This window comes from Rhamphochromis longiceps, linkage group LG15 (genome assembly GCF_057381845.1).
Source record: "Rhamphochromis longiceps isolate RC_006_pf linkage group LG15, R_longiceps_female_GT1.1, whole genome shotgun sequence".
NCBI lineage: Eukaryota > Metazoa > Chordata > Actinopteri > Cichliformes > Cichlidae > Rhamphochromis > Rhamphochromis longiceps.
In genome coordinates, this window is record NC_140571.1 from 34,819,036 (window position 1) to 34,834,204 (window position 15,169).

At 35.3% G+C, this 15,169-nt stretch overlaps 2 protein-coding genes and 1 long non-coding RNA gene across 4 annotated transcripts in view; all 3 read left to right on the forward strand.

Moving 5' to 3' along the window:
- LOC146652998 (uncharacterized) overlaps positions 1-15,169 on the forward strand; it is a 242,880-nt gene that overhangs the window by 172,401 nt on the left and 55,310 nt on the right. The gene's annotated exons all lie outside the window — the stretch shown is intronic.
- LOC146653000 (uncharacterized) overlaps positions 1-15,169 on the forward strand; it is a 197,819-nt gene that overhangs the window by 161,164 nt on the left and 21,486 nt on the right. The window lies entirely within an intron of this gene.
- LOC146653002 (uncharacterized) lies at positions 2,482-3,366 on the forward strand. Its single transcript, XM_085382618.1, has one exon. The coding sequence runs from the start codon at positions 2,482-2,484 to the stop codon at positions 3,175-3,177; it is 696 nt and encodes a 231-aa protein (XP_085238744.1). The 3' UTR covers positions 3,178-3,366.

The window sequence follows — 15,169 nt, forward strand, 5'->3', positions numbered from 1 at the left end:
TGCTGTGTAATACACAATGTAGACCAAAAAAAAAAAAACATTGTCAAAAGGTTCCCCATGCTGTATTTGGCTCATGACGATTAACATAAAAGGCAGACATAAAAATAAATAAATAAAAAAAAGGTAACTCTGCAACTAAGCCAGTAAGGGAGAGTAAGACAAGATCATCTCTCAATTCCATTGATCAAATAAATATAATGTATCTAATTTTTAAAGTATCATGATTAATGCATTTAAGTGTCAGTCTACATTTCAAATAATTACATTTACTGTGGAATAACTGGGTGTTTCTGAGTTGTGCAAAACTTAGAACTTGCACTCACTCCTTACATGTATAGAGATTGAAGACAAATGGTTTTGTAAATGATCAACCATACTCTACACTAAGAGAGATGCAAAAAAACACCCGTCTTCATGCTATTTCATTACAAACACATGAGCATGAACTAAAAGGGAAAATGTGTATGAAGTTGCAGCTGGAAAATCAAGTTGCAGGATTATGACCGATAAGAATTTCCCCCCTGCATAGGTGAGACAAAATGCCTGCGCTTTAAAATGAATCCTCCTCTCTTTTAGTCTAGCAGTTATGAGTGAAAGGAGCAAGCAGAAACTGTTTCTGATCTCTTGTTACACTTCATTTGAGTCTTTGAATGCATCGTAATTGCTGTGAGGCTCAAGAATAATGGGATCACTTAGAAACACAATACAGTGGTAATTCAATATATATCTCTGTGTGTGGGGGGGGGGGGGGGCACCTTGTATCATGTGTTTTCGTTTAAAGATGATCACTGTTACAAGGTTTTGCATTGATTTGTAACTTTGTATTAATTTGAAACAGTTTCTACACAGAGATCTAACAGCATTTTTCCATCATCTCGTTTGTCTTTTTGTTTTTGTTTTCTTTTTACTGACATATTTGTCCCAAAAGATGAGTGCCTGGGGCAGTAAGTACAATACAGACAAGTAAGGTAGCGAGGTATTTGGAACTTACCTATGTTTTACTGCTTTTGGATACAGAAAGGAACTGATGTCTAAACTGCCCAATTGCAATTGCTAGTCCCTGAATAACACATTATATTCATCAACCACAGAACTGGCTAGCTACAAAAAAGGAAGGAGTACTGGAGAGTATTTGTGAGGCGACAGTCAGGTGGAATTCACTTCTACTACACTGTTTACCACCATCATCTCATTTTCAGCTTGCATGAATACAAGTGCCTCTTTAAGAGACGTGCATAAAACTACAGTTGAATTTCAGAATTAGACACTTGTCTACCATGCTAATGAGTGTTATTTTTGAATGTAATAAGTTTCGATGACAAATAAAATTTGTGAAAAACCCAGAAATTACTCATAATCATCTCACAGATGAAACATTATCTACAGCTACTTTCAGTAGGCTACCATTGATATTCATTCAAATTCATTTTTCTCCAATTTTATATTTCTGAGTTAACCTCATTTCTACAAAATACTTAAGTAGCAGTAGTAAAACCTTTACTTAAAAAGCCATCTGTTGCCATACACACCAATTAGTTAAACTGCAGCAATGTCTTAAAGACATGAAGACCTGAATGGCCTCTGACTTTCTGTTTCTTAATTCAGATAAAGCTGAGATTATTGTACTCGGCCCTGAAAATCTTAGAAATATGGTATCTAACCAAATTCTTACTCTGGATGGCATTACCTTGGCCTCCAGTGATACTGTGAGGAACCTTGGAGTCATTTTTGACCAGGATATCAGAGTCAGAGCCAGAGACACTTTATTTATCCCCAAGGGGCAATTAAGATATGTCCTTCAATGCACATATTAAACAAATATGTAGGACGGCTTTCCTCCATTTGTGCAATATCTATAAAATTAGAAATATCCTGTCTCAGAGTGACAGTGAAAAACTAGTTAATGCATTTATTATTTCTAGACTGGACTACTATAATTCATTGTCATTCATGTTACCATTGACCATTGTTTAATGTGGCTTGGTCATGAGGAATGAGATAGGACATGGAAAATATTCTTTTTGGTGATTTTTTACTCCTCGACTGCACTCAGAAGAGTGCAGTTTTAAGTGTATAGTTTTGAGTGAAACTTTTAAGATTAACACCAGGCACAGGCTCTTCCAGCAGCCACCAGGCCCAGGATCCTCCTGCAGCAGCCACCAGGCCCAGGCTCTTCCAGCAGCCACCAGGCACAGGCTCCTGCAGCAGCCACCAGGCCCAGGATCCTCCTGCAGCAGCCACCAGGCCCAGGCTCTTCCAGCAGCCAGCAGGCCCAGGCTCTTCCAGCAGCCACCAGGCCCAGTATCCTCCAGCAGCCACCAGGCCCAGGCTCTTCCAGCAGCCACTAGGCCCAGGATCCTACTGCTCCACCAGGCCCAGGATCCTCCAGCAGCCACTGGGCCCAGGATCCTCTAGCAAGGCACCAACAAGTAAATCAACAGTGACAAGACGGTGAACAGAGCGAGCAAGACAACAAGCTCAATGGGGCCTAAGAGTACACCGAACGCCGATGAAATTGAGGACATCAAAAAGTCATTGGACTTTCTAACTGAGGAAACATCGGCTATCAAGCTACAACAGAAATATATCCTAGACTTAGTCGAGGAAATAAGGTCGCTACGTAACCAGAATGCAGAGAAGGAGAAACGGATCGTCTATCTGGAGAGCAGGGTCGCGGACCTAGAGCAATATACCAGAATGAACGACGTGATCATCACAGGGCTGTACATAAAACCCCGGTCATATGCTCGGGCTGTGACTGCTGGCAGTAAAGAGGAGCAAGGAGATCTGGATGGGAGCTCTGCGGAGCAACAAGTAGCTGGTTTCTTGCAGTCGAAAGGGATCGACCTGGACTGTAATAACATCGAGGCATGCCACCCCTTGCCCAGGAGAAATGCTAGTGATAAACCAGCTATCATCATAAGATTTGTAAACAGGAAACATAAGAATGCACTGCTGAAGCAGGGGAGGAAACTAAAAGGATCGAACGTCTACATGAATGACCATCTAACCAAATCCAATGCTGACATAGCGAAGAAAGCACGATACCTAAAGAAACTGGGTAAAATTCAGAACACCTGGACTGCAAACTGTAAAATATTTATAAAGCTCAACGGTACACCGGAGGAAGCCAAGGTGCTGGTCATCAAATGCATCCAGGATCTGGAAAAATATTAACAGGTCACTTGACTACAAAGGCAAGGAGCGGGACAAACAATCTACAGTCATCAAAGCAGGTAATAGAAGACAACAACGGAAGCTAAAGCGTAACGTATTCAAGGATGAAACAATCAATTAATTCATTATCTGGGAATTATACATTGCTACCACAAAGGATTGCTAATCAGGAGATAAATTCACCAGTAAACACGGAATACAAAACACTTCACAGAGCAGGACATTGATCCAGAACTGAACTTTTTTAACATCAAAAATACCTGCTACTATCATACTGAAGAACAATTCAACAAAACTGTCAAGGTCGAGGGCAAAATATCTATAATCCACTTTAATAGTAGAAGTTTATATGCAAATTTTCACAAAATAAGGGAATATTTAAGCAAATTTACACATCCATTCAGTGTGATTGCAGTATCTGAAACATGGATTAATAAACAGAAAGGAGAGGACTTTGTGATATGAATTAAATCTTACAAATAGAAAGAATAAGAATGGCGGTGGTGTGGCCTTGTTTGTGGATAAAAATTTAAAATACAAGATGGTAGAAAAAATGACGATGGCGGTAGATAATATATTAGAGTGTGTAACAATAGAAATTAGTATGGGAAAAGAGAAAAATGTCATTGTAAGCTGTATATATAGAACACCAGGTTCTAATATTGAAATTTTTAAGGAGTGGGTAGATAAAACATGCATTAGGACAAATCAAAAAGTCATGTTCATTTGTGGGGATTTTAACATAGATCTACTAAATCCAAACAAGCAGAGAGTGACAGAGGAATTTATTAATACAATGTATAGCTTGGGACTTTTTCCAGTGATCACTAAGCCCAGCAGGATTACAGCACAGTCGGCAACCCTAATAGACAATATATTTACTAATGAAATAGAAAATAGAACCATAAGTGGTCTCCTAATTAATGACATCAGTGATCATCTACCTGTTTTTATAGTGTATAACAGCAATTACAGGAAGGTTAAACAGCAAAACACAATAAAATACAAACGAGTGAGAACAGAAGAGTCAATAAACGCATTCAAAAGTGATTTACTCAAGCAAGAATGGGAGATGCTGTATAAGGAAAAAAATATTGATAAAGCTTATGAGATTTTTTTAGGAAAATTTAAACTGTTATATAATAGTCATTGCCCAGTAAAGAAATATAGTAAAAAACAAAAATATGCAGAGTGCCCATGGATTACAAAAGGATTGCAAAATGCATGTAAGAAGAAAAATACCTTATACAGAGAATTTATAATGAACAGAAGTACAGAAGCTGAAAATAAATACAAGAAATATAAAAATAAATTAACGAGTATTTTAAGGTCATGTAAAAAGGAATACTATGAAAAATTACTGATTATGAATAAAAATAATATTAAAGGGATCTGGAAAACATTAAATACCATCATCAAAAAGGGCTCGGGGCAGGCAGACTATCCTTCGTATTTCGCAAATAATGATAGAAATATTACTAATATGAGAGATGTGGTAAATGATTTCAACAAATTCTTTGTAAGTGTTGGGCCAGACTTGGCTGAAACAATTCCTGATATGACAGATTCGGTAGAGAAAGAAACTAGACTCATTGACCGCAATCCTCATTCAATGTTCTTAACGGTGGTGGAAGAAATGGAAATCATTGATATTGTTGGGAAATCACAAACAAAAAACTCTACAGACTCTGACGACATTGATATGGAAATCGTTAAGAGAGTGATAGAGGGCATTTCCAAACCCTTAACACACATTTGCAATTTGTCCTTACAAACTGGTACATTCCCAAAACAAATGAAAACAGCTAAAGTAACACCACTGTTTAAAAATGGTGACAGACACCAATTCACAAATTATAGGCCTGTCTCTCTACTTTCTCAATTTTCAAAAATACTGGAAAAAGTCTTTAGTAATAGACTTGACAAATTTATAGATAAACACAAAATAATAATGGATAGTCAGTATGGTTTCAGATCAAATAGATCAACATCATTGGCATTAATGGAACTGATCGAAAATATCACCAACAATATAGATAAAAGACAATGTATAGTTAGTGTATTCATTGACCTAAAAAAAGCTTTTGACACAATTAATCATGACATATTACTTGATAAACTGGAGTACTACGGCATTAGAGGAGTGGTGTTAGAATGGGTAAAGAGTTATTTGAGAGACAGGCAGCAATTTGTGAAAATTGGGGAATATCAATCAGAGTGTATGGACATTGTTTGTGGAGTTCCGCAGGGGTCAGTATTGGGACCAAAGCTGTTTATCCTCTATATCAATGATATATGCAGAACATCAGATATACTACAGTTTATTCTATTTGCAGATGATACAAATATTTTTTGTGCTGGAGAGAATTTACAGCAGCTTTTGGAAATTGTCACACAAGAAATGATTAAACTGAAAACATGGTTTGATAGAAATAAGCTATCATTAAATTTGGAAAAAACTACATTTATGTTATTCGGAAATTGTAAAAAAAGATGCAGGAGCAAAATTATTAGTAAACAATGTTGAAATAGAGCAAGTTTCGGATACAAAATTTCTGGGTGTGATAATAGATAACAAAATCTGCTGGAAACCTCACATAAAGCATATACAAGCCAAACTGTCAAGAAGCATCTCCATACTAAGTAAAGTTAAATATTTTTTGCCTTCCAAATCACTCCGGGTACTTTATAGTTTACTTATATTGCCATATTTGGAATACTGTGTGGAAATTTGGGGAAACACATATAAAACTGCACTTCAACCAATATGTAAAATTCAAAAAAAAGCAATCAGGATAATTAGTAAAGCTGGATATAGAGACCATACTAACACCATGTTTTTGAAATTAAAAATACTGAAGTTTATGGATCTTATAAAATATAAAACTGCAAAAATTATGTACAAGGCCAGATACAATATGTTACCAGGAAATATACAGAGGATGTTCTATGACAGAGAAGGAGACTATGAATTGAGGGGGAAATTGAATCTAAGGATTCTTAAAGCACGGTCAAAGGTTAAAACCTTTTGTGTCACTATTTATGGGGTAAAACTGTGGAATAGTTTTACTATAGATCTACAGCAATGCTCAGGAATTAGTAAGTTCATGAAAATACTTCGAAAACTGATTTTGGAAGAATATGATACCGATAAAGATGATCACCCATTGTATGTATAAAAATATCAAATTATATCCAAATTATATCAATCACGGTAGCCAAGTTTATATAGGTTCTCCTCATGTATCGTGTGGAGTATGTGATGATGGGAATTAGGTGAATTATGTGGGATCAATAAGATGTTGAGCAGGGGTAGGAATTAATAAGTATGTTCATACTTCTTCCTACTCCTTTTCAGACCAAACATTGTTACATTATGTCAGACGATTTTGTTTTATTTCATTATATATTTTTTGTTTATCTGAACACATACGTGTGTGTGTGTATATCTACATATATATTCGTATCTGTAAATGAAAATATATGTAGTGTGTATATATTGTTTTTTGTTTTATATGTCTGAAACAAATAAAGATACAATACAATACAATACAACAATAAACAAAGGAAGAATTCCCTCTTTATAAACAGGTTAATAAAGTATGCCATATTTTAATAACTAGATAGGCACCTGTTGGGTTGCCACTAATGCACACCAAGCGGTAGCTCTAATCCTCTTTCACTGACTCAGTCTAATAAATCTGTAACTTTCAAGGTCTAAGAGAACAGACAAATTTTTGTCGATAGTAACTCAATTAGTAAGACAACATTAGTGATCTCTCAAGAAACAAAGTACTGTAATTCATTATTATCAGGATGTCCAACATATTCCCTGAAAAGCCTTCAGTTAATTCAAAATACTGAAGCAAGAGTGCTGACAGGGACTAGAAAGAGAGACCATATTTCTCCTATATTGGCTTCCCCTCCAGAATTCAAAATCCTGCTCCACATATACAGGGTCTTGAATAATCAGGCCCCATCTTATCTTAATGACCTTATAGTACCATATCACCCCATTAGAGCACTTCTCTCTCACACTGCAGGCTTACTTGTTGCTACCACTTGTTTCTTGTGATTTAGCACTGTGTAAATAAAATGTAATTATTATTTTTTTTAACTAACTAAGGCCTAAACCATACAAACTAGAACATAATAATGCTGACGATACAAACATTTTTTGCTCTGGTGATGATCTGCAGAATTTATTGGAGGATATGACTAATGAAATAAGTAAAGTGAAGTTCTGGATAAAAATAAATTACATTAAATTTGACTAAATCTAAATTTATGTTATTTGGAAATAGTAGTTTAAATACAAATGCAAAGATTCAAATAAATGGTGTTGATATTGAAAGAATCAGTGAAAATACATTTATGGGGGTAATAATAGATGAAAAACTTAACTGGTGAGCTCACGTAAGATATATTCATTCCAAAGTATCACGCAGTATTGCAATACTAAACACGGCAAAACAGGTATTCGACAGAACATCACTTCATATTCTATACTGTTCACTGGTTTCACCATACGTAAGCTATTGTGCAGAGGTCTGGGGCAATAACTATAAAACCACATTACATTCACTTTTTACTCTTCAAAAAAAAAGCAATTCGAATCATCCATAATGCAGGTTATAGGGAACATACAAACTCACTATTTTTGCAGTCTGAAATATTGAAAATTGACGACCTAGTGAAATTCCAAACAGCACAAATTCTATTCAAAGCAAAAAATACAGAACTGCCAGGTAATATTCAGAGTATGTTTTTTTTTAAAGAAGGAAGTTATAATTTAAGGGGTTTTTGTAACTTCAAAACAATGAAGGTACGTACTACAAGAAAAGGCTTTTGTGTTTCTATTCATGGAGTGAAACTATGGAACAGTCTGAATATGGAATTAAAGCAACGTCCAAACATAAAACTGTTCAAAAAGAGTTATAAAAATATGATCTTCTCGAACTATAAAGAAAAGGAAAATATTTAAATTAAGTGAATGTCTCTATTTAAAAAATAAACAAAAAAAAACTCATGATGTGATATTATAGTATATAGTATATCAGAAATCTGTTCACTATTTTTATTACAAATTATATCAGTAAGGAAGCTGACTAAATATTAACTGATAATTTATGGCAAAGGGGTGGGATTAAATAAGTGTTTACTTCTTCCCACTCCCTTTCAACATGTAAATTAATCAGAACAGGTTTTTTTGTATGTAATTTGTATAGTATATTTTCTCTCTCTTATTTTCTTTTCTAAATGTACTTGTATATTGTTCACATGTTGAAATAAATTACCAATCAATCAATCAATCAATCAATCAATCAAAAAGGCATGAAACACAAAACACTGGGTCTAAAGACCCAGGACCATGGCAATTGCTGGTTTTGCCGACCGATGTTGTCTAAAAATATGTTAAAAGATGACCGTCTTAAAGCTATTCTATATATGTTTATTTTAAACAGGGAAAGCATGCAATGCCCACACAGGCCCTTTTGCCTGTCCTGTCCAGCACTGTAGCAATCGGAGTTATTGACTGAAGGCCAAGAAAAATGCCCAACAGATTTATTTTCTCAAGTGCATCATTACAGCTTTTGCCATACTGGTCTACTTGATTGTCATAGTTTATTCAAGCTTTATTTTTTATTTTATTTTTTTTTACTTTTAAGTCATTACAATCAGAATGGACAGCACCAGGGGACATGAAAGAGAAAGATGAAGAAATGAAAAGTTGGACTCAACAGAAGGAGATGGGGAAAAAAGTGTTTGATCACCTGCTGAAAAAAACAAAACAAAACGAGAACAACACAGTAGGGAAACGACAGCAACAACAAACATAAAAATAAGTAATGGTAAATAATTAATATTGAATGTTACCAAGCAGCACACAAGACCAACAACCCATGATATGTTTAGAGACAGCAGCCAACCAAGATAGTGTGTGTCTGTTAGTACCTGTTTGTACAAACCTGTGTCAGGTATGCACACCTGTGTGTATAAGCGAGCTTGTATTCGCAAGGTTTCTCCATGTAACTGTCTAATACTAGGTGTGTGGAGCCATAGCCTGGCCCCGCAGAACATGAAGCAGCCATGGAGGAGATCCAGGCCCCAGATTTAGAGGCCCCCCAGAGCACGAGAACCCAAGAAGGACCAGGGAAGGAGGAGGGGACGTTTGCATGTGATTAATGAAGACTCAAAGATTTCAGACCTACGATTAGCCCAAAATTCAAACGATATGTATGCTTCGAAAGCATCACAATCAGCTCCTCTCTTACAGCATGGTGGGATTTTCTAGAAATGAGTTTATTATTGCATAGTGCCTGTTCCACTATGCAATAATCTCTTAGCCAGTGCTCATCTAAGAAATTATGTTTTAACCATCCTGAGATGAATTGGATCCTCTTTTTCCTGTATTTTCCCACCATGTATCTTCCAATATCCCTTAATAATGTTGACCTAAAAATAATCTGCAAAGCTCTCTCAAAAAGATTAGAGAAGATAACCCCATTCATAATTGTGACCAAACTGGTTTCATAAGAGGTAGGCACTCATCAACAAATACAGTTAGATATCTTAATTTGATAGTAAAATTATTGAAACCACAATATTGTCTCTAGATGCAGAAAAATGGTTTGACAGAGTTAACTGGAAATTTTTATTTGGAACTTTACACAAATTTGGTTTTGGAATTTTTTTCATAAACTGGTTAAAAATTAATTTCCCAAAAGCATGTGTCAGGACAAATGATCAAACTCCCAAACTGTCGAACGATTTGCCTCTAGAGATTAGACAGACCTCTTCTCTCCCTGTCTTTAAATCACTTCTGAAAACCCATCTCTTCACCCTGGCCTTTTGACCTAAGATGTTGTTTTTTTTAAGTTTTATTTTTAGTTTAGTTGTTGTTTACTTGATTGTATGTTGTTTTATATTGGTTTATTATAGGAAAGTTTAATTACATATTATTTGTTATTTAGTATTTATTTTTTGCTGTTTCATTTTATCTATCATTCTAAACGTATTTACTGTACAGCACTTTGGTCTTGTGCTGGCTGTTTTAAAGTGCTTTATAAATAAAATTGGATTGGAGACCTTCTGTCTCCAGAGGGTGAACAGGCAGGGATACCCACTCTCCCCTCACTGTTTGCAATTTTTAACAAGTAGCAGCAGCAATTAGACAGGCTAAAGTGATTAAGGGTATAAGTTGAATATAGAACAAAATATCAGTCTTTATGCGGATGATGTGTTACTTTTTCTCCAGCACTCACAAACCACTCTCCCTGAGGTAATTATATAAAACAATTACATTAAAAGCTACAGTTCTTCTAATTAATTGCTCCTTACATAATTCTTCTTCTACCCCACTGCAATCTGGAAATGTTAAATATTTAGGTATCTCTCTATATAGGTATCTCTTGCAGATTTAAATAAATTAAACCACATTCCACGTTTAAAGGAAGTAGAAGTATGCTTGAGAACACAATTTGCTTTAAGACTAATCAATTTGTATTTATGAGTGCAAAATTTCTTTTCTATTAAATAACCTTATAAATAACTCATGTTACCCAAATAAATCTCACCACCCAAAAAACAGAAGTCTCAAGGCACTCCAAAAAAACATTTTTAAAAGGCTTTTTTCTTTTTTTTCTTTTTTTTACATACAAGGCATATTTCCATACACTTTTCTATACACTATACACTTTTTGTCTAAACACGTGTTCTACGGTTGTAGCAAGCAGAATCATGGTCCGAATGCTTTGTTATGTCAAACAATATATACTTCTCTTACTTTCCCAAGAGAAGCACTATGGACACTCTGCTGGGTACCTCATGTTAAAATCTTATCTTATTTATTTTATTTTGTTATTTATATTATTATCTGTGTGGATATTATGGTGAAGCAGACAGGGGGTGAAGGTCAGGTTAGCAAAAGACAGAAGAAACCAAAGGAATAGAAAAATAAAAGTGGCAGAAAGCACGAGAATGAAGAATAGCAATGAAACAGACAGAACTCCTGCATCTGCAACCAAATACCCTCAAACAATACACAGCACATGAAAGAGGTACACAAACAAAATACAATTATACTCTGTGTGTGTAATAAAATAAGAAAAAAAATAAGAGCGTTTCATGAAATGAGAGTGACAGACTGCAACAATACCCCACTGAGATCTAGAGGTGGAAAGGGAAAGACCCACATGACCAGATGCTCAGTGATCCCCAGGCTCAGGCCAACCCTGGTCCCACATAGAGTGTTTTCCAAATTTCAGCACACACACTGGTCCACTAACACCACAAAGAACACAAAAGATAGTTTAACCTGCCTATCAGAGGTTATTGTTGAGATTCAGCAGAATGTACAAAATATTAGAATACTTGAACACATTGTTTTGCTTGTTGGTTATAGAGGGATCCAACCAATTACACATAGTAGCTGTCATACATAGATTATCATGAGCTGAGCCCTGAAAAAAATTGCCACACGTGAACCACGTACCTGCTCATGTAAATGGTACCCACTGCATCTGCCCTTTCCAAGCACGCTGAATTCAGTATGCTGAGGAAGGCTCTGTATTGGAAGTCATATTTTTTATTTTGACATGTTAAGTTACTCCTATTCTGCATCCCACTAAGAATAATATGTTAAATATTAAGGATTCAAACACACTCTTCAATCTGAATAAAACTACAGTGAATAATGTCCAATTATAGCAATGACTTTCTTATGACATTGTTTGGAAAAATGCAACTGATCATTTTGTTAAATCCAACTGCCAGATATTAGGGTTAAATGGAATTGAATTCCATTTAACCCTAACAATTTTGTACATATGAAAAAAATCCTAAGGCATATCATAATGATGATATCATAGCAATTATATAAAAGTATAACTAGAAAAACAGACAGTAAGATATAATTTGAACTTGTTCTCCCTACTATTTTGTACAGTAGAAAATATTTAGGTTATCAATTAAGTTCCTTTAGTTTTATTAGCATTACTTAATCAAGTCGAATTTTTGAGTCACTTTACATGTTTTCTTTCTTTTTCTTTTTTTTTTTTTAATAGCAAAGCATTTATCCAATTGTAATGGATCATCATCATCTTTATGGTGTCTGCACACACACTGACAGGATTATCCTACTATGGACTTTTCATCCTTGGGGCTCTCGACACACCCACCTTTCGGGTCTCTGGCAGTCTTCAGATTTTTCAAGTGTTTCATCTGAGTGGTTAGCTCAGTGTCTCTAATCTGCACAGCAGGTGGGAGAAGCTAACAGAGATAACTCTGCAAGCCAAGATTATTGTAGGCTATAGGCACCATAGCTTCCCTCTAAGCCCTCCTCTCAGTACAGAGCCTGGCTCTGTCACTCTAAAGCTCCTGCTGCTGGTCAACCTGCACAGGTAATCACCCGTGGACAGCAAAGTGATATTCCTAAGATCCCTGACCCCACAGCCAGACTAAAGCATACAGAGAGGATTCACAATCTAGCAGAAGTGACAACCATGTCATTTACACAGATGCTGTTTTAACTCATTCAGGTTTGCAGGTGCAAACCTTAGTGTTAAGCTGTCAACTTGAGGCAACTGTTACTGTTGAAGCGAACTTAACTCAATTTAGTTGAACCTGCTGTTGTCAAATTACCTTTTTATTCAGGTAGTAGCCATAATAGCCAAATAAGTTCCTTAAATCAGACCCTGCATTTTGACATATTACTACAATCCCTCCATCACTATGGAGAGAAATTTGCCTCAAAAGTGTTATGAATGCATTTTCTAGTAGAGGGATGATGAGCTGTTCTGTTTATTTCGAAAAAGACCACATGTCCCAGTTTTACACTTCTTACATCTGTGGAAGGTGGCAGTGTGAAATTTGTCTCAAAACCCCATGTGGCCATGTGATGTGACCTGTGTGTATCTTGCGCTTAGTGCACACAAATTTAAGGATTCATAAGTCAGTGAGAGGGATTTTACGTGTGATTTTAGATTCATGAAGCTTACCTTAATTAAACTGTATGTGGATGTATGGATGTGCAGAGTTATAAAATAGATTTGCCTGTGTTCAAATTACCTCTATGGATTTGACCATACATTTGTGAGTCTCCAAAAGTTACACAAATCACTGTACACATTTGTAAATTTTATTTTATGTTTGTGGATCATATTGTGTGCACACTTTTGAGGCAAATTTCTCTCCATACATCACTGACAGCAGAGTTTCTAGTGTGCAACAGGCCCAAGGATTAACATTCATAGTATGCTTATCAAATAGTGAATCTCATTTTAGATCTTAGTTCCTAAGCAACACTTTCCCATTTTCTTAGCTTTAGTTCAGTATTAGCTGTAGGGTAAATACAGAGCAAACAGGAGTTGCTTTTCAAACCATTAGTACTTAGAAACAATGGTAATTCTCTATGTTTGAATTTTATGTTCATATAGCTATTTGTTTTTCATTTGGTATGATAAAGAAAATTTGTCATTCCAAGAAATCTGGAGAGAAAAGTAGCCTATATTTCCCATTGAAATGCTCCTTCCATTTACTGAATTAAGAAATTGCTTTACTGTCTGCATTTGGCGTAGTTGTGCACTTTTAAGAAAATTATGGGCAGAAAATCGATGCTACAAGAAGATGTGTCTTATTTTGTTGATCATCTTATAAGGGTTACTGCTAATAAAAATAAGAAGAAACTTTTCTATTTGGTTCACTTTCTAAGGTTAAAATCTTACCATTTATCACGTTTCCTACCATACACCAAATCCTTATTTTTGTCCATCATCTTTGCGTGTGTTAAAAAGTGTGCTGTTCTCCCAGCTTAAGGCTGCAGTGAGAGAAAAAAAAGTTTTTGATTGTTCAGATTTCACACAAAGACACTAAAAAACTGAACCAAAGAATAAGTCTTGACAAACTCTGCAAGCAGCTAGCAGTAGTACCCACAGGCTATTGGACAAGTAGTGTGTCTGTTCTTGGATACATGGAATTTGATTTTTTCAATGGATACTGGTGCCCCTCTAAATTAAATAAAAGTTTTCAGAATTGCTCCCACACTATGTTAACTGGACAAATGTATTAGTATTGTCCTCCACTACTTTTGCAGGCTTTAGATGTTAAAGAATGATCTCTGTTTGTGTCACAGTTCAAGGAGTTACAGTACAGTTAAATATACAATGCCTGCAAGCCCAACTCCGAAACATAATAAACGTGCAGTCTATACTAACTCTGAGCATGGAAATTTTGGGGGTTAAATCAATGAAATTAATATTCAATTAAATACATTTCTAATTAGATTACAGGATGATTTTTTTATTATCTTCCTGTAATACTGTTTATTTTCATTTAACCACAACCTTATTAGATCGTGTTTTCCAAAGTGATTCATGATGAGAAAGTAAAATAAATGTACAGATTCACTTCAAATGGTTCTCATGTTTCCGAACTTGTAACATACAGACAGGTTGGGTGGCCAAAAGTGTAACATACAGACGATTTGTCACATAGTGTCTTTATGTTACATTTTGGGATGAGAACGTGTTGGTCCAAAGACATGTTGCTGCTGTTTATGAGTGCAAATGTGACTTTGAATGTTTGTCTGTCTGCATTAGCTCTCCAATAGACTCATAATAATATGAGACACAGCCTGTTTTCATTTCTTTTTAAAAATGTTTTTATTTATTTCTTTGTTTTTTGTTCAGGTATGGAGAATATACAGAATCAGAAAGGGTTTTATTGCCAAATGTTGAGCAGGTTTACAACATTAGGAAATTGCTGCGGTGCTTCAGTGCAAACATACTGTCATAAATTACGCATAAATAGACATGAATAAATAAATAAATAAATAAAAATAAGAATAAGAATTAAAAGTGCTAAGTAGATAGATATATACATGAGTGCAGGTGGTTATGATGGTTCCAGAAAACTAAATATTCACAATGGAACAGTTTTACAGTTTTTGGTTATAGTATCAAAACTGATCAGCTCTCTGTTTAAAACAACAATG

Excerpts from the sequence above, each read along its gene's own strand:
- LOC146653002 (XM_085382618.1), top strand. The coding sequence starts at position 2,482 with ATGGGGCCTAAGAGTACACCGAACGCCGATGAAATTGAGGACATCAAA.